Raw genomic sequence first — 19,636 nt, forward strand, 5'->3', positions numbered from 1 at the left:
CCCCGAAGATATTAATCCCAAAATATCAATAAATACCGTCTCTATTCCGTTAACTAACTTCAGTTTAATCAACTTTCTTAGCGGTACTATAGAGACTCCGTTATGGTATACGTGGTACACCAAACCATACGTACGTCCTTGACAATATCAACAGCTCGATAATTTTCAATTAATTTCTTTTTCTTTTTAAAAAAATATATATTTTTGAGATTAAATTTTGCGTGCTTAAAGTGGAAAATAGTCCGAAATAGAAAGAGAGTTTAATCCCATCTCAAAATATATCAATAGATTAAATCACTGTTTTTCAGAATAAAACCAAAATTCAAGTGGTCCTCGATCCAGTACTATTAAACCCTATCGCTGTTATTACAATTTTCATTGCAATTCCAAATCAGTACACAATATACACCCCCAAAAATATAACGGACCCAGAACCAGAAATACAGTATAACAAATTTTCTACTTCCTGTGGAAAAATTCTAACCGCCCCCCCCCCCAACCCCCCCTCCAATAAATAAATAAAAATACGGTTTTTGCGTCAAAATTTGAAAGATATTTCCAGTTGACTTCAAATAATAATAATAATAAAAAAAAACCAGTTTTCATTTTAAAATTGGGGGAAATATTGTCTGAACCCTGGTTTTTCTTTGCAATATTTTTTGATTTATAGTATAAGGTTATTCTTTATAGGGACCCTTCTTTCGACCAATGATATTGTAGGGATTTAAGGTAACCATAGCAACGATACGGAAGAGAGAGTCCAGGGCGTCAAATAAGAGACAATTCTCCTCCGTATAGTCCGCACGTGTGGGGATTCTGTGAGAGAGAGAAAGAGAGAGAGAGAAGGGAAATTTCGGGATCTCTCTCTTTAGCGGATAGATAGATAGTGAGTGTTCAGACAGAGTAGAAAGCGGAATCGTGTGAACCGGCAGGGACAATTTCATTCACAGATAGCCTATTTAACCTCTAGTCAAATAATAAATAAACTTAGTATGCCTAGAGCCTTTTTGGTGAAAGGAACAGTCAAAAAGATGACCTTTAAAGACAATAAAGATTGTCTAAACGAAACGAATAACCAACGATGGTCAAGTAGTGATGACAATGTCGCTCAACAACAATCAAAGAGCGCTTTTAAACTAGTGGCTAACTACGGTGGAATCGCCAAAAATCAAGGTAATTTTTCATTTATTTGTGTTTATTTGTTTGAATACGCGAGATTTAGTTATTTATTTATCGCGTCCTAGTCTAGCCGATGAATGTTTAATTATATCAGACTCCATAGCAAATAAATTAAATTTTTAATCAGGTAGATGAACTAATTTAATTATAACTAAAGTCAACCCGGCTTGACTTTGAGTCTGAGAAAATAGAATATTATTTAAATAAAAAATTAAGTTTTATAAAATTCGATCAAGTTATAGTAATTCTTGGAAAAATCCTGCTTTAATTATAATTTAAACTTGAAAACTTTATTATAAAAATTATTTGATAATTATTTTTCCCTAATTTTTATAGTAGTAATAAGGCATCTAATTTCTGCTGTTTCAAATTTAATACTGACAATTTAAATCTAGCGCTTCACCTTAAAGGCCGGGAAACGGCGAGAAGGGTTCTTGTCAAACTGAAAACCGTGCATCGAACTAACAATGGGCGACCGTGCTTCAAACTTTTTAGGGGTTCTTGTCAAACTGAAAGCCGTGCAAAGCGGTTCTTGTCAAACTGAAGATAAACATTGGACAGTCTCTTAAATTTTGTTTCCCCGACTTTTTGCATCCCCCATTTAAGAGACTGTCCATTGTTTATCTTCAGTTTGACAAGAACCGCTTTGCACGGCTTTCAGTTTGACAAGAACCCCTAAAAAGTTTGAAGCACGGTCGCCCATTGTTAGTTCGATGCACGGTTTTCAGTTTGACAAGAACCCTTCTCGCCGTTTCCCGGCCTTTAAGTTTCTCCTATCTTTGTCCAGTATAAATTACATATCTAAATAACAAAAGCTACGCTTTAAGCTCGTATAATAAATAAAAACGTGCATTAGGTCGGTCGTACCTGTTGCGAAAAAAGGGCGAAACACCTTTTGGTAAATAAAGCGTCGCGTTAAGGCAACAATGTTTATGTATTTTGAAACGCAATAGGCTTTTTAAAACATAGATATCGATAATCAATAAACTAAAAAAAGAAAAAAGAAAAAAACAAAAATCACAGTAAAGCTGACTGAACATTGCTCAAACAAACGGGAGGTTCCCTCGATGGAAAACGGTATACAACACCCTTTTACCAAAACCTTTTAAAAATCAGATATTACCTTACCACCATGAGTAAACAAACAAAACGAACCCTAAACATACGTAAAAGCACCAAACGTAAAGCCTAAATTGTATATAGAATAAATTTAATTCACCCTAGAATATTGAACCAGATAAAGATGGTGCCTTACATATCCCTATTTTTAAAACCTTGCAAAGGTAACTCCATTGGGGGGCACTTTCCGTTAGTTATATTTGCTTTTGCTAAAATACATGAAGTTACTATCTCAACTTCAAGTTATAAACCTTCATTAAGAAACCACTATCATTTCTGGAGGTGCAAGTCAACTGGTGCCGGCCGGTGCGCATTACGTGGTCTTTTTCGACGCTCCAATCAAGTTACGGGCGTTAACTTAAAATATTTAGTACTGTAGAGGGTACTCGCGTGATTTGAAATGAAAAAGCCTATAATAGTAGACACGCGTGCAACAGGGTATAGTCCACTGGGATTTGGGTAAACGCGACCAAGTTCGAGGCATTTAATAACGAAGCACTTTGACTTATTATAATTTCTCATTGACTTTTTAACGTGTTTGGGGGAGAAGGGGGGGAGGCGATGCGTTCGTTACCAATGGTTACCCAACGAAATTGTATTGTTCCAACCCTATATGCATATTTCCCATGAGTTTTAAATTCTCCTTTAATGGTTTTGTATTGTTTAAATCCAAATTGTCGTGGTGGTAGACAGAGGTTCGAGAAAAGTTATCTCTCTCGAAAAAGTCACAAATTTTTGCCTGAAAATTTTACACATTTCCCTGAACATTTTACACATTTCCCTGATAATTTTGAGTCATTCTCTCTGACCAATTTATCCTAAGGTTGTGGCGCAAAAATGACCAGGTATTATATCCTAAAAGATATAAAATTCTGCAATAATGATTGCGGTCAACAGGCCATAAAAAATAACCCGCATAAGCTTTATGCCAAGATTAACTAAATATTACACTCGCATCATCATAAACAAACTCTAGTAACTAATTTCAAAAGTCGCGTTATTAAACCAAACCGCAAATAAACTCAGCGCGATCCTGAACTAATACAGATAAAGGCAGGGAGTATGGAATAAGAGGACAATATGTTTCTAATATATTCCAACATTAACAATATTGCACATAAATAAACTAACATCAACACTCTTTAAATCTCGTGGGGCAGAAAACTTTTGCAGAAATGAAAACTGCAGCACGACCCTAAAACCGAAACTTAATCTAAAAGACGATTTGAATGTTGTAAGGGTAATCTTTCAGGTAATAAAGCGAGAAGCTGAATAATCCCCATAGGATTTAATAAAACTCTAATATTATGATATTTCCAAATGAAATTAACATAAAAATATCATTCAATATCATAAGGTAATTAGAACTTATGGTTTCAAAAGTGCTTTAGTTAAGTTACAACGCGAGGGTACCGGTTTCCCAATCAAAATTCCCTTATAATTCGTAATGCAACAGAACTCAACTTTTAGAGAGAGGGGGGGGGGGTTAGGTAAAAATACTGATTTTAACTTATGCCGGACTGTTATTGACTTATGGTATAAAGGACAATATTACAGTAATCGGAATTGGTTAGCTTAGGCAGGTAGCGGCGTCGTTGTCGTCGTATTGTTTTTGTAAAAGGTGCATTATTAAAGTCAACAATAACGCGAAAAGAGCAGAGCTACCGTCGAGTTTAGGTTTACCGTCACATTCGTGCCGTGGCTTGAAAATTGGATAGCCACTGGTCACGCATACCATATTCTCGTATTTATCAGCGCTCTATTTCAAACATTTGAGTTAAAACAACCCGTAGATATTGACAAATCACCGCTAAGCGTCATAAAGCGACTTAAATACACCGTCATTCGGCAACTATACTCGAAGTCTGAAATAAATTGAGGGTTATGTAACTTCGTTCGGGTCACAGTTTTCGAGTTAAGATTTGACTATTTTACGGATGACCCCCTTAAATTTAATAACGAAACAAAGACAATGCCTTCTAATTTAATTTAGGGGTCATCCCTAAAACACTCCAACAAATAATAACTTGAAAACAGTGTCCCTTGTGGCAAAATGGAGATAGAAGTTACATTTTTGACTCAAAGTCCTCCACCAAAGAACATCCCCCTTAAATCATGCCAGACTTATCAGTCACAACTGTGGTCGGCCCTTTCGTGCGAGTAGTCTAAAAGGTAGCCCAAATGTATTGCAAAAGAGTGTCCATTCTGATTGCCGACAACAGGTGCGCAAAATCCCCCACCTTAACCCAAACCAAACCAAAATGAAAAAAAACCTGAGTTTGCGTGGTGGAAAACCATAATGTGTTTCTAGATACGAACATTGGCTACATCGGACAGCGAGCGCCTTTGGTATCATTTCAAATTGCCCACTTAGAATAAAGAATAAAACACACATACGTATATATAGACCCCTACGAACGTAATCAGATACCGGGAGTCCGAGTGGAACCTTTCAAGACGCCCAGCCGTTTATATTTAGCCCTGGTTTATTTATTTATTTTTTTGGAGTGTGAGCCGGGCTTCGGATATAATAAAACGGCATAGGATATTATGAATAAATAAAAAGTTTATTTGACATGATTCCAGCTAGCGACTTTTGTATAAACAGACCGGACTGGAGCTCGACTTGGTCAGTGGTCATTAAATAAATTGATTAAACCCGCCTAAGAGTCTTTCTCTGGCTACTGGGAAGGCCACTAATATTTATGGTTAGCTCGAGGAAAGAAGGGTTACCGCTGATTTTTACCTGACCAATTTACTTGTAGAAAACTCAGAATATTGTGTTTAATCATGATTAACGGATGTAATCAAATCTATTTTCTTTTCCCTTTTCAGAGAGTGGAATGTCTCTCTTCAACATGTCAAACTACGTTGACCTTCAACGGATGGGCATTGATACCACAAATTTAAACCGCCTAACAAGCGCCATACCTTACGGGCACTACAGTTCAGTTTTATTGCATTACATAACAGCCAGGACCCAAGAAAATTTGGTGGCAAATTTTCAACGACAGTTAAACAACGCCTCTCAAATACCACAAATAGAAAATTCCAAAACCGGACCTAACCTAACCCCAGGTAAGAATTGGGGAGGTCATATTTTTGCAATATTATCGCATCATCTACGCAAGCGCGAGATACGCTATCAAAGTTGAAATCCCTTAACGCAACCATTAACTCTTTTAGAAAATAGAAAGACGCACCTGCGAATTTTCTCACCACCTGATTTTTGCATACACAAACAGGGTTGCTTCGCTATTCGAGCTTGCACTATTATAATTATTATATTACATTGCATCAAAATTAGTATCATAATACTACTTCCTTGAATAGCTAACCCATCCAGTAGGAGTAAAGTATCGACTTAACGCGCGGAGCATTCTGTTAATAACTTTTTTAAGAATCACGTTGCGGACCTACAGAAGATAATTATCCTTCTTTCCCTGCAATTATCTACTTGGAAGTCAGTCCTTCTGTCGCCAAATCCAACGAGGTTAAACTCAAATCTAGATTAGATTTATTTCTTTATAACTGTTGCTAGCCTTAATTTTAATCCCAAGATTTGTATTACGCTAGAGATTAGCGAGTGGCACGGATTTAGATAAAATATAGTACATCTTCATCGTTTATGGATTTATAACTTTAAAAGTGGAAGCGGCACTTTCCCCCCTTTTAACACAATAAGCTTCAATGGGAAGATAACATAATGTGACAATTCACGACCCACATAGTGTCCTTCAAAAAAATGCGCATTACCATCTAATTACCCAGATTAAAATTCGCGTACTCAACGTTCCAAGAAACAATTAATTATTGATAAGTCGCTGTTTCTTTCATTGTATAGATACCCCGTTTACATATTCACCTACTGGTTGTGTCAGTCCTTCGGTAATTGAAAATACGCCACTTGTACGTCATCGGGGTGTGACGTCAAAGGACGCGTCTAACATTAAGGGCAATGAAACCAACAGGGGGAGGCCATTATCGGACCATTCTATCGACGCCCTTCTCAACAGGCGACCCGGGAAAGTTCAAAGGTTAACGATGACCAATGGGGACGAACCCGTCAACTTAGTCACGCGAGAAATGACCGCTGCGACGAGTCGATATCGTTGCGTGCCCTGTCATAAAACTCCCAGTGGTTTGGACCACCATTCTAAAAGGTGCGTACTCGCGCGCAATCCTTTATACCCTACCAACAAAACACCAACCAACGAAAAAATGGACTCACCCAATAGGTTTCAAGTATCTCGATATCCATTCCTGGAAGGCGTCGGTGGTCCGGATAGGTGCCATATAGCCACGACATTCCCCAAAACAATTCTCCATGGAGGAACCGAAATGGCCTTGACTTCGTCATCGAGGTCCGGTAGTTCTCAATCCGAACGCAACTTTCAATGCAAAGAATGCGGAAAATCCTTCAAAAGGTCCTCAACTTTGTCCACGCACCTTCTAATACATTCGGACACCAGACCGTATCCCTGCCAGTACTGCGGAAAGAGGTTTCATCAGAAATCAGACATGAAGAAACATACATACATTCACACTGGTACATTGCATAAATTTATTAACCTAACCTAACCTAACCATGTTGTCTTATAAACAACGTTCATAATTTAAACACGGTATTTATTTTCAGGAGAAAAACCACACAAGTGTTTAATATGCGGCAAAGCTTTCTCGCAATCGTCAAATTTAATAACGCATTCAAGAAAGCACACTGGCTTCAAACCATTTGTCTGTGACGTATGTCCTAGAGCGTTTCAGCGAAAGGTCGACCTTCGGCGCCACAAAGATACTCAACACGGTTGTTTCACTGCCCCTGGTCACGTGACCCCATCGAATGCCAACGCGGCTATTGACTGTCGATAGTTATAGTCCCAATCCATCACCGGTGTTAATTAGATATTAATTAATGAATTGATTAATTAATTAAATGGATTTTTCTGTACAAATATAGCTTTCGCGAGACTTACGCCTATATCGCACATATACCAAAAAACAAACGAATAAAAAACCTGAAATAACTAAAAATTGTAACTAGTCTATTTTTAACCATCGAATGTTTTTGATTGGTCAATAATGTTAATTATTAATTATGATGGAAAATATTTGTAAAAATATTATATTTTATCAAAAAATACTTCGGCTTTTCAATGAACCCTTAATTTAAAAACCATTAATAAAAATTTTAAATATTTATTTGTGTATAGTTTATTTTCGACCAACAAATTTGGGACGTCTTAACTCATGCTTGGGGTAACTTTCAAGGAAGTCCTTTGAGTATGTGATAGATCTACTTCAACCCTTTCCAACGATACTTAAAACTTGGGGTTTCACCAATCAGAACAATTTCAGGACCCAATAAAAAATCATGCCTAAATACACCGATTCTGTCTAGAATTAAAGATTCGAATCGTGTCTCGGCTCTCGAACCAGAAGAACAGTTATAGCGAACTTCTAACTTAGAAAGACGCAAACAATCTTGGAAGAAAAGGTTAGGTTAACCCGCAGCATGTTCTAGAACTCTCTCTCCCTCTCTGGTTCTGTCTAAAATATGTTAACGAAATATGAAAAATTCCCGAGAGTGGTGGAAAGAACGTGGCATAAAATTGAAACGGACCCATATGGTTTCAGGATGAAACAATCCCGCCAAAAAGAAAGGAAAGGAAAGCTTATTCCCGCCTTTTCTTCCCGCCAAATACTCTACAGCGGAGGAGAAGCTAGCTAGTCTGGCGTGATTTAATCACGAGTTTCATTCTCTTTCCCGCTAGCTAAAGGAAGAGATCCTCTGAAATTCCCAAGAGCATATCGGGAAAACCGTAGAATTTACAATTTTTCCGCTCACTTTGATTTCATAATCTCTGTAGCTCTTTCTCACTCTTTTTGTTCTTGGTGTAAGAAAAATTTGCATAAAACTGTTTTTACCGACATTTATGGAATTCAAGATTTTTACAAGAACCCCCCACTTCCAATTCCCCCCCTTTAGAAGTTAATGATAAGAAGTTCAAAGCCTTAAAGTGTGAAAAGAATTTTAGACCACAGAATCATAAGAAATTGAAACAGACACACACCAAAAAAGAAGAAGACGTTTTTTCAAATTCAGTTTTAATTACATTATTATAATATTTTTAGGAAGAGTTGAGGATTAGGTTAACACACGTCAATTTCGTGAGTTGCAGCGTGACGTTTCAGTCCAGTTTTTCTTTGAAACATCTTACCGCATTCCAAACATTTAAACGGTTTAATACCGGAATGTTGATTAAAATGAGTGTTCAAATTGGAACTTTGACTAAAAGACTTATGACAAATCGCGCATTGATACGGTTTTTCGCCTAAAAAATAATATAAACAAACGATATAATATTATAATAATAACTGGCCGACGCTTTCCTATACCAATTAATTTAATTAAACCAAACTAACCAGTGTGAACGTAGATATGTTTCTTCATGTCGGATTTCTGATGAAATCTCTTATCACAAAGCGGACATGGATGAGGTCTAATATCGGCATGGATTAATAAATGCGTTGATAAAGTAGAGGATCGTTTAAAAGATTTGCCGCATTGTTCACAAGGAAATTTACGTTCATTCGTAGCTATTTTTTTCGAATCTATTGGTTAATTTTATAAAATAATAATTTAATTTAAGTCTATTTAAAAGCAGCGAGAAAGATCGGGTTTTTTTCCAGGTTTATATCTAAATTAAATTTAAGTTTAAACTCACCTTTAATTACGTTCTTTTTTAATGGCATTACGATGGTATTCTTGAAATTATTATTATTATTATTATTTCTTCTAATTTGATAAAATTGAGTGGAGTAACATTTTTCCCTGATATAGGGCGGCCAGATACTATTGTATCCATCGTTGCAAGTACTACTCGTTTGATTCCAGATGGTACCACCCCCCTCAATACCATCGGGAGCGTTAGTGACCAGAGAGGACGGTGGTGGATACCGAGGAGACGGTTGATATATCGACTCCAAAGACATTTGTAACAACGGACGAAAGTTGGTGGTCGCGGTGGTATTGGGAAAGGCATAACGTCGGTACTGCTGGACACTTTCAAAATTTGACCGGGACATCGCTACATGATGACTCGAAGATGAATCTTCCGAGGATATCTGTTTATTATCGCTGGTAATGGAACCATTTTCCGAATTAGTGTCAGAATTATTGGATTCCGGCGTATTTCTGTTAAATGTCGCTATATCTTTGAAATCATCTGAAATATTTCGATACTTTTTGATTATTTAAATTTAAATAAAGAATTTTGATAAATTTTTACGGGAATATTAAAAATATTGAGGGGCCAATCACTCCTGAGTAATCCGTGTCAGGGGAATCCGAGAGCGATTAGATTTGATCGAGGGGTTCGACATTATCAAAAAAAGCGTAAGGGATTTCGTGATTTTGTGTGAAAGATTTCGCGAGAAGCGTTCGGGATTTCGTGTAAATGTCGGACCCCTCGGATTAGCTCGACTTTTGAAAAAACAAATAAAAGGTCTACTAACCATTTTGAGTCGATTTCTTTCTGACAATTAAACATAATGGTTCAGTTTGTTCTTCGTACATTAATCTTGAATCAGTTCTAAGAGGTGAACTGAACGTCGACGAATTATAACTAAAATCTGTAAAACGGCGTCCAAAATTCATGATAAACTCTCTAGAGTTAGCGCGTTAGAAACCAAAGGTGCAGCCAGAGAGTAAGTGTGATGGATAGAAAGGTTCAGTACATGTACTTGGGGATCGTTTAAATAAAATGGATTTGTATAGTCCTACGCGAGACATAAAGAGCACAATAGGAACTAAACACCAAACGGTTATAAAATAAAATAAAATAATAAATCGTTTTGTGTTAAAACGCTTTAAATTTAAATCGTTAACGCAATAGCTGGCCAAATTTTTCTAAAGCTTCAACCTTAGAAGGGACCAATTCGATTAAGAAACTGCGCTTTCCCTGAAGAAAAGGGCAGGGTTTTCCAACGGTGCAAAACTTAAGAAGCAATTTTTTGGATCTCAGTCAAAAACCTGGCCGATATCGATATGCATTGTGCAAAGTGACTGTGTGAACCCAACCCAATTTAAATAAAAATCAAACTATCTTCAAAACCAATTTACCTTCTTTAAGAAATGTTCTGAATTTCATGATTAAAAATTGAATTTAATTCCTTTTTGATTCGTTGCTATTTTTCAACACAAATGAAGAAAGAAATAGAAAACAGTGGCTGAAAATTTCATCTAAAAATGAACAGTGATATAGCATAGAGCAACTGGCATGAAGAATTTTTTCACAAAAACAAAGTCGGTATTTCAGAGCACGTCTCACTTTCTAACTATATCTGTTTGATTTATCATATGCTACGATAGAGAATGAGAGAACCGCGGCTTTTTCCACTAGGAATTTTGTAACTATAGCGGAGAGGAGAGGAGAAATATGAAGCTTAGCTGACTTCTATCACCTACGTATTAAAAAGCAAAGCTTGCCGGGTTACGATAAATAACCACCTGTATAACCCATAAAGCCTATATACCTTGGCATCTATTTGATACCGCCCCAGCCTAGCTACACCCGATCTTTACCTAGACCTATAATTTGAATTTGTTTTACTAATTTTCTAGATCAAAATGTACCATAATAATAATAATAATATTTTCTGTTTATTTCATTTAGTGATTTAATTAGTTCAATAGGTCTAAACTGATTGGGGATTCGGGGGTCAAAGGTGAACTACAGCGAGAAATACGTATGATACTTCACGACTAAAATGTTCCCAAGTCCACCTACAATATCGATAATTGATCTATGTTTGTAACTGAAACTAAAACTATTTATAGATCTTTGTTTGTAACTGAAACTAAAACTATTTATAGATCTTTGTTTGTAACTGAAACTAAAACTATTTATTGATCTTTGCTTGTAACTGAAACTAAAACTAAATCAAAACTGACCATTTTCTACAGTAAAACCGTGTCCGACATTGATTTACCTTGAAAATGTTTTCATTATATGATTGAGTTCAAACGGGCCTAGATTTTTAGGTGTAGGCCTACCTGTCCTGAACCAAATCTCAACTACTACATTTTAGAAGTATATAAACCCGACTAAGTATCAAATGCATTGATTGTATAACTGCAGACGTACAACCCCAACCTGACATTTTAAAAATAGTACCCAACCCTTCTCGCTACCAAAATAAACTTCAGTTTAATATACTTCTAAGCAGGGTTAGAAAAATCGTAGAAAAAAAAAAGCCTAGAATTAAGTCAGAATTGTGTCGAACGCTGGAGCGGAGTCGGCGCTGGTTCAATGTCAAACGCGAAAATTTTGTAAACATATTGGAAATCTAAACCAGGTCTATAGCTCTGTACTCTTGACACGCTATTTTCAATGCCAACTGGTATATTTTCTCCCCGTTGGATAACAAGCTAGCAAGCAGCACACGCTTTCGATGTCAAGGCGTGTGTACGAAAATCATACCTAAAAACTCGTACACACAACATAATAATGTCGAGATACAATAGGACAATTTTCAAACACGATCGTATCATCGTAAAAAGCGTAGATCGTTTTAAATTGGTTGAATCAAAAAAATATTCCCACGTAAAATATACCCTTACCTTGACGACGTTCGTGATAACATAAGAATACTGTACTTTAGTTATGATAAATCTGATCTGTCAGATGTACGTTAAAAAATTACCGAAGCACAAATGACTTTCATAGATTGTTATAAAACCACGTAGAATATTTGATAAACACAGAAAATTCTTTGAAAATCAAGTATGAATCGTAATTCGTTGAAAACCCCCACAAAATGTGTTGAAAACCCACCAATAAGTGTTGAAACACACAAAAACGAAGAGTTGAAACCCCCCCCCCCCCAAAAAAAACGAAGTCTTGAAAAACTTTCAGTAAACTTTAAAAATCCCTGAAAACTCTTTGAAAATCCCTTAAACCATTGAAAAAATAAATAAATCCAAAGTGTCTTTGAAAACCAACAGAAACCTGTCACATTACTCGCAAAAACCAACCAAGAAGTAGGCCTAAGTACAGTAAATCTTTCAACTAACGAAAATCGCTCAACCACAAACAGATTAACCCAAGTTTTAATCTTGGTCACTCTATAATAATAATATATCCTTCCTTCTAGATATCTAACCACAGAGAATATAAACGAGGAATCCTAAAATTCCTTCGGTCTCTTCCAAGTTCCAATTGGTCTGGATGGTAGAGTAGGGATTTAATACATAGGCCTATAAAAACCCCAAGAGTGTAGAGAGAGAGAGTAAGAAAAAGCTTCTTCCCTGGCTTCCTTAATTACAATTCCTGGCGGGGAGCAATTAAGAGAGACCCACTCGTCTCCTCCCCCCCCCCTCCTCATATACTGAATGAAATACCACTGACCAATTAGAGCCAATGAATTATGTTAGGACGGAAAGAATATTGCCATAGAGGGGCAGCCTAGGCTTTATACCTTTCTATGTATTAGATGGATTAAGTTAAACAAATTAATAGTCGCCATGGCGTCACCATGTCGCCTACGCAATTTTCTTATCGCAATAGCAGTTACCCCTCTTTCCCAGCATTACTTACCAACCATTGAATAACAACGAGTGCCATTAGTATACTATAATTTCAATACCGTTGGTTTAAGCCTAAATTTACGATCATACTGACACGATGACGTAATAGTAACACTACACCACTTCTACAATTGCAATTTTTATTACTGTTAAGATTGCGGTAGATATTGCAAGTAAGAGCAATTTAATATTAACAAGAAATAAATAACACTTAATATATGCCTACATAATAATAATAATAATAATAATAATAATAATAATAACAACAAATAATTAGTGATCTTTTTTTTTTTGTGATCGATGATCAATAAATTGATTGATCGTTAAAGTGTCGACAAATGCAATATATAATTTGATTTGATTCGTTTTTAAATTGCTGACTAGATTTGACACCGAAAAATTCTTTCTAAAATTGCTCCTCTTAAACCCAATAATTCCATCGACGGAATTGCAACGTTGCAACTTAATTCAAGTGACAGGCAAAGTGTCGCAAGATATTTGAGATCTGATTTTGCCACTAGATGTAACCGGCCTAGGATATTGGCAATAAACGGGAAAGGGTGGATAGAAAAATTGCTTCAATTTCAATCCGCAATAGGGGGGGGGCAATTTTTAGGTATTATACCTATTTTTGTATCTGGACATTGGTCGTCCCGAAGTCGAGGAGGACTCAATTTGATTTGGTAGTGTCAAATCGCTGCCATTCTGAGACTCGGGTGACAAACTACCATCGTCGCTTAGCGCAAGATCACCTGTGATCAGTTTTTATAACGTTCGATCAATGGGGGACTAGAACCCAAAAAGGGGTTTAAAACTAAAAGTGCTCTACAGCAAGATGTGCAACAAGCGCGCGCAATTAGAGCTATATAGTTGAAGGTGAAATATCAAGCAAAATACGCGGCCCAAATCAAACACCACCAATATGACCCGAAGGTCAAAATAAGCCTTGCTTACTTGCTGTGCTGAGACAACCCAAGTATAATTCGGCAATGAAGCCACTCATTACAGCAATACAATAAGACCAATTGCTTAAGCCTTTGCATAAGCCCAAGCCTATTTCATTATTCAAGCCCAAAATATGAATGATCATGTAAAAGATATTTGCAAATAAGGCAAATGTGCTCAAATATGTACAAAACCCGTCATGGTGAGCGATAAGTACCACATACCCAAAACTTCCAATGCAATTACCGAAAATTAGTGCAATTAATATTTACACTACTACTAAAGTATAAGTACAAGTACAAAACATGATCATGAAAACATATTTGCAAATAAGGCAAATGTGCTCAAATACGTACAAAAACCTTCATGGTAAGCAATAAGTACCAATGCAATTACCGAAAATTGGTGCAATCAAAATTTACACTACTACTACTAAAGTGCAAGTGCAACATAGCACTACACGCACCTTTTGTGCAAAGAGCAACAATCAAACCACCAAAATTCTACCATCTATAAAAGCATAACCAAAGAAATAACATAAGTTTAACTAACCTCCACTTCCAAAAAGGTCCACTCTGTCCAGCAAGTCGGAGTCTTTCAAGTATGACGCAAACTGATCGTCCATTAGAAAATCGGCAGCTTCTTCTCCACCGCAAGAACCCATGTGCATATCTTCATCCTGTTGCATTTCCTGGGACTCAATCATCTCCAACCATTGGCTGTTGTGCCATCGGAACTTTTCCAACTGGATTCTCTTTGCCCATTCATCGTCATGGTCCTAAAAACGACAAATTTTAAGGATCAAGAATTAATTTCGGTCATCGTCAATTACTTCAAGGTCAATTCGGTCATCAACCGTCTCTGACCAAGGCTTAGCGATTTATTAAATAAATAACGGAGTTTGCCGGTTTACGTTTATAAATATTGTTAAATAGGCTTAAATTACTAATATTAAGTAGGATTAGGATTAGGCTTAATTAAGAACGTGAATAAAATTAATGAAATGATAATTACAGCAATTAAATCCAATGTTGTATCGCAAACTCTTCTTATTTCTGTATTCTTATCATGCATCAGATCAATTAAATACGCTGGTACCTCTAAAAACTTGAAATTAAGGACTATAATACGTTAATTATACTTAATTTCATCATTAAAACTAATTTAAACTAAATTAATATAACAAAGGCAAACGTGTTAACACGTGTATAAAACGCCGGCCGCCATATTTGAAATAACGAACTAGGAACACAAGGCAGATTTTTAGGCCTAATCATCTTCTATTCTATAGGATAGTAGTTTTACTACTACAAACTAGTAGGAAGAAAATCATTAGCCAATCAAGAACGACTACGCTGGTTGTAATAGGAAGATACTACTACTTTTTCATACTACGTATAATACTGAATTATGATTGGCCAAGAAAGATTTCCAGCCAAATTTAAACAAAAATAGCCAAGGCTTAACGTTATTTACCTTTTTAGGACTAAAAAAATACTAATTATAATATATTAATTAGTGATTTTTTAATTTTTTTTAATTTTTTAATTTTTTTTTTTTTAATTATAATATATTAATTAAAAATTACTTAAAATAAATGTAATTTAAAAAGGATACGAGTGTCTTTAATCATCAAATCTCTGGTGACTTGATGTCTAATCATATTGTGAAAGACAAAGACTATTTGCAACACAACTTCATCGTCTTCTTGCTTAGCTATTTAATTTAAATATAATAATTAAACCCATAATTACAAAACAACCATATTTAATTAATAAATTAATAAATAAATGATAATTCGATTAATTACCATTCAATAAATCGACTAGAGACTTTAAAATTCCCGATTTGTACAACTGAAGGGCACAAGCTTCATCTGTGGCTACCGTTCCCAAGAGTACAACTACTTCCAATACTAGATCGTCCTCGCAAGTACCCGGGTTTAATTTGGACCGTAGCCAAGGGATCAAATTGTACTCATTCAATAAACGTTCATAATCCAAATCGGGAATTGTCAAATTGCCCAAAATTCCCAAACACTCCAAGATAAATTCCTCATTCTCGCCCTTTTCAATTGATTCACCCAAATCACCAACAAAATCCTGAGAGAGAAAATAATTAAGGAAGATAATTAGAATATATCCCTGAGCTTTCCACATTTTTCCCTATATATTTCCCTGAGTTTTCAAGGTTTTTCCTAATATATTTCCCTTAGGTTTACAGGTTTTTCCCCATATATTTCCCAGGTTTTTCCCATATATTTCCCTAGTTTTTTCCTCATATATTTCCCAAGTTTTTCCCCATATATTTCCCAAGTTTTTCCCCATATATTTCCCAAGGGTTTTCCCCATATATTTCCTTGGCTTTATCCCCATATATTTCCCAGGGTTTTCCCCATATATTTCCCAGGGTTTTCCACATATATTTCCCAAGGGTTATCCCCATATATTTCCCAAGGGTTATCTCCATATATTTCCCAGGGTTTTCCCCATATATTTCCAGGTTTATCCACACATATTTCCTTGGCTTTATCCCCATATATTTCCCAGGTTTTTCCCATATATTTCCCAGGTTTTTCCCATATATTTCCCAAGGGTTATCCCCATATATTTCCCAGGGTTTTTCCCATATATTTCCCAGGTTTTTCCCATATATTTCCCAGGGTTTTTCCCATATATTTCCCAGGTTTTTCCCCATATATTTCCCAGGGTTTTCCCCATATATTTCTCAGGTTTTTTCCCATATATTTCCCAGGGTTTTCCCCATATATTTCCCAGGTTTTTCCCCATATATTTCCCAGGTTTTTTCCCATATATATTTCCCAGGTTTTTCCCATATATTTCCCAGGGTTTTTCCCATATATATTTCCCAGGTTTTTTCCCATATATTTCCCAGGTTTTTCCCATATATTTCCCAGGCTTTTCTCCACATATGTAGTAATAACAAAGGGAGTCTTTTATTATAGCTACCCCTTAAGAGAAAACTTACTCAAACCCCACAAATTTCCCCAATTTCCCTGAGTTTTTCATCAACTATTTATTTCCCTGAGTTTTCCCTGGTTTGTATGAACCCTGTTTAAACCCCTTGGGAAACAAAAAGAGCTACTGATAATAAGTAATAATTAAACTAATTTTGGGGTTTTTCTTACCAAGAACATGGTTTTTGTGGGTCCTTCTTGTTGTGAGATATTGCGTATCATTTTCATGAGCAGAGGGTCTTTGTAATGAAAGGCTCTCTTGATAAGAGCCTTCAAACGTTGTCCCTCGCAAATCAGCTGCGCATTTCTCTTATTGGTCGACAAATTAATTCCCAAAGCCACAACTTGTAAGGGAGCTCTCTCATCTGGACAATCCAATATTAATCGAACAATCTAAAAAATAAATTTAATTTCAATATAATTAACTTAATTAAATTAATTAATTTCCTTACAATAGGGATGCAGTCAGTGTAAGTGAAAACTGATTTACATCGGTCATCCATGCTGATATGATACAAAATGCACAGAACTACTGGCTGGTGCCGGGAATTATCTATAAAAAAGATTAAAATTAATTTCATTAATAATAAATTAATTAATTAATTAGTTACTTATTAGGTTGACCAATTTGGGGAGTAGCCCCATCTTGACCATACAATTTCTCAGTTCATAGTCAAAGGAAAGATTCAGAAGAAGTCTTAAAGTTACGTTCAATAAGTCAGGATTTTCACACGGAATCAAATAGGCTATTTTCTCAATTATTCCATTCTCAGCCTGAAATATTAATTAATTACTGATTAATTAGTAATTTAGTATATTTTGATAGTTAATAATTAAGTAATAATTACCATTTCATTCTTATTTTCAACAAAAATGCTCAATTTCTTCAAAAAGGACAAAACGAGGATGAGAAGTTCCGGTAATTCCCGATCCAAACTTCGGATTAAAAGTGGAATTACTCCGCGATTAACCATTTTCATTTCAACTTTCGTATCTTCCGCGATGTTCAACAGAAGATAATATGATACTGTGAAATTAATTAATTAATTAATTAGATTTAATTAAAATTAAATGAATTTAAGGAAAATTAAATGAAAATTTGTTGTTCTTACCACGGAGAAGTTGATCTTGTTTCTTGACAAGTCCTTGAAATTTCTTGAAACTTTTTTCAAAGTCGCGTTTTAAAATGACGTTATCTTTATCAGCTTCCAAGGAATGTTTCTTTTTGGTTAAATCTTCCCTCCATTGTTCGTGACGTTTTAATTCATAGTCAATTAAATCAACGCAAAGAGAGCCAATCTAAATTTAAATTATTATTTATTTAGATTTAATAATTCTATTAATTAGCCTTATTCCTGATCAGCGCCATCTACCCATAGCGGCGACTTTGAGAACTACTGTAAGCGGCAAGCCAATCAGATGTCGCTAAAATCTGGTGACGTCACTGACTGGCACTCTCGGGGTCTTACCAAAAATGACGTCACCAGATTTTAGCGACTTCTGATTGGCTTGCCGATTACAGTAGTTCTCAAAGTCGCCGCTATGGGTAGGTGGCGCTGATCAGCAATAAATAAGGCTAATTAATAATTATTATACTTAGAATAATTAATTATACCTTAAAGTGGGCAATCACGTGATGAAACTGAGAAAAAGTTGAGAAACAGAAGAAGATATAAACAATATTTGTGCTTAAATCAATACTTTTCCGTCCATCTTCTCTCAAAACTCTCGTTAAAGCTCCCAAAACAGTTTCTACAGAGTTTTATGAATTTTAGAGGTTTAATTATAATTAATTATCATCTATTTTAACTCACCATTAGCAGCCAAATGTCCCAAATTATCAGGATTTCTCGATAATTGCAAAAGAAGAGCGGAAGCTCTAATTTTCTCAGCTGTATCCTCGTAAAGTAATTCAGAGTAATTATCAATTTTTTGTAAACTAGCAACTTCGTCAACTTCAGTGCTTTCTAAGCCTTCTTTGTCCTTTTCTACAGTAATGTCATCTTTCCTCATGATTTCTTTGTCTATAACATCATTCTCCTCATTAGGGTTTAGTAATTAAGAGGAGAATTTAATTTAATTAATTTAATGACATACCAGAGGTTGGAGGTGAATCCTTCCGTTTTTGCAAATAATACAACAGCTGCTCAACTTCAGGAAGCTTGCCAGGCGGAATTAAACTACACTTATCAACAATTTCAGCGGCTAATGATGCAATATCGGTTGTTTCATTCAAACTTTTTAATCTCACACTGAAATTAATTATTTATAGTTAATTTCGGACTAAATTTATTACATTTAAGCTTACATTTTCTGACATTCCTTGGATTCTTCCAGCATAGCATCTCCCAATTCCCCGACTAAAGTGGCTTCCAACTCGTAACGGATAATCAATGCCTTTTCAATTGGATGAACATCCAATCCCACTAAACGACTTCTCCTAAAAATAAATAAATTCCGAGTGTTAAGTAAGACTTTAAGTTAATTTATAATAAAATATAAATCATTTTACTACCTCTGTACGTATTTTACGTCATCCTTTTGCATGGCCAAATGTTTTAAAAGATAGGCAAAATTCGATTCGCAGTAGGGCGTTGGGAAAAAATTGATTTTGACAACTGACCAAGGCTTAGCTACACCGGGAATAACAATAACAAACAACTACAAAATGTCTTTCCGTAACCATTAATTCTAAACTAATAAAGATGTCTGAAATTCAAAAAATATAAACTCAGTTTATTCTTTCTAATTTTAAAAATTAATCAACACTAAATACTAGTTATTTTCACGTCAAAAATATAACTATTAAATGTCCTCCGCCATTG

At 35.5% G+C, this 19,636-nt stretch overlaps 3 protein-coding genes across 4 annotated transcripts; 1 reads left to right on the forward strand and 2 right to left on the reverse strand.

Moving 5' to 3' along the window:
* The first annotated feature begins 505 nt into the window (after nt 1-505).
* On the forward strand, nt 506-7,501 carry LOC149690860 (uncharacterized). The gene is made up of 5 exons (XM_089870703.1): nt 506-1,173; nt 5,134-5,376; nt 6,143-6,461; nt 6,537-6,847; nt 6,938-7,501. The coding sequence occupies exons 1-5, from the start codon at nt 993-995 to the stop codon at nt 7,168-7,170; spliced, it is 1,287 nt and encodes a 428-aa protein (XP_089726829.1). The 5' UTR covers nt 506-992; the 3' UTR covers nt 7,171-7,501.
* On the reverse strand, nt 6,655-19,635 carry Kap3 (kinesin associated protein 3). 2 transcript variants are annotated; one of them, XM_089870624.1, is made up of 16 exons: nt 19,327-19,630; nt 19,120-19,251; nt 18,909-19,063; nt 18,626-18,835; nt 18,427-18,563; nt 17,924-18,110; nt 17,660-17,838; nt 17,423-17,585; nt 17,264-17,364; nt 16,983-17,204; nt 15,645-15,936; nt 15,452-15,550; nt 14,849-14,934; nt 14,387-14,612; nt 13,515-13,641; nt 13,158-13,421 (listed from the first exon to the last, which is right to left on the reverse strand). In XM_089870624.1, exons 1-16 carry the CDS (start codon nt 19,356-19,358, stop codon nt 13,358-13,360), a joined length of 2,412 nt encoding a protein of 803 aa, XP_089726750.1. In that variant the 5' UTR covers nt 19,359-19,630; the 3' UTR covers nt 13,158-13,357. The 2 variants fall into 2 exon arrangements, with proteins under 2 accessions (XP_089726751.1, XP_089726750.1); XM_089870625.1 differs by lacking the exons at nt 13,158-13,421; nt 13,515-13,641 and adding an exon at nt 6,655-6,788 and having other exon boundaries at nt 19,327-19,635.
* On the reverse strand, nt 8,377-9,689 carry LOC149690862 (uncharacterized). Its single transcript, XM_089870439.1, has 3 exons — nt 9,027-9,689; nt 8,725-8,913; nt 8,377-8,633 (listed from the first exon to the last, which is right to left on the reverse strand). Exons 1-3 carry the CDS (start codon nt 9,385-9,387, stop codon nt 8,452-8,454), a joined length of 732 nt encoding a protein of 243 aa, XP_089726565.1. The 5' UTR covers nt 9,388-9,689; the 3' UTR covers nt 8,377-8,451.
* Nucleotide 19,636: the final 1 nt, after the last annotated feature.

Source organism: Phalangium opilio, unplaced genomic scaffold, assembly GCF_054372755.1.
Source record: "Phalangium opilio isolate 3A_F unplaced genomic scaffold, DU_Popi_V2 ptg000031l_1, whole genome shotgun sequence".
NCBI classification, from domain to species: Eukaryota; Metazoa; Arthropoda; class Arachnida; order Opiliones; family Phalangiidae; genus Phalangium; species Phalangium opilio.

What these genes read in the sequence shown, in the direction of transcription:
- LOC149690860 (XM_089870703.1), top strand. Translation starts at nt 993, where the DNA reads ATGCCTAGAGCCTTTTTGGTGAAAGGAACAGTCAAAAAGATGACCTTT. An exon ending in CGGACCTAACCTAACCCCAG is followed by an intron (nt 5,377 to 6,142) that starts GTAAGAATTGGG and finishes TTCATTGTATAG; the next exon opens with ATACCCCGTTTACATATTCA. An exon ending in TTGGACCACCATTCTAAAAG is followed by an intron (nt 6,462 to 6,536) that starts GTGCGTACTCGC and finishes CTCACCCAATAG; the next exon opens with GTTTCAAGTATCTCGATATC.
- LOC149690862 (XM_089870439.1), bottom strand. Translation starts at nt 9,387, where the DNA reads ATGTCCCGGTCAAATTTTGAAAGTGTCCAGCAGTACCGACGTTATGCC. An exon ending in AAAAAAGAACGTAATTAAAG is followed by an intron (nt 8,914 to 9,026) that starts GTGAGTTTAAAC and finishes ATTAACCAATAG; the next exon opens with ATTCGAAAAAAATAGCTACG. An exon ending in ACATATCTACGTTCACACTG is followed by an intron (nt 8,634 to 8,724) that starts GTTAGTTTGGTT and finishes ATTATTTTTTAG; the next exon opens with GCGAAAAACCGTATCAATGC.
- Kap3 (XM_089870624.1), bottom strand. Translation starts at nt 19,358, where the DNA reads ATGCAAAAGGATGACGTAAAATACGTACAGAG. An exon ending in ACAAGATCAACTTCTCCGTG is followed by an intron (nt 17,839 to 17,923) that starts GTAAGAACAACA and finishes TTAATTTCACAG; the next exon opens with TATCATATTATCTTCTGTTG. An exon ending in GGACCTTTTTGGAAGTGGAG is followed by an intron (nt 13,642 to 14,386) that starts GTTAGTTAAACT and finishes AACTGATCACAG; the next exon opens with GTGATCTTGCGCTAAGCGAC.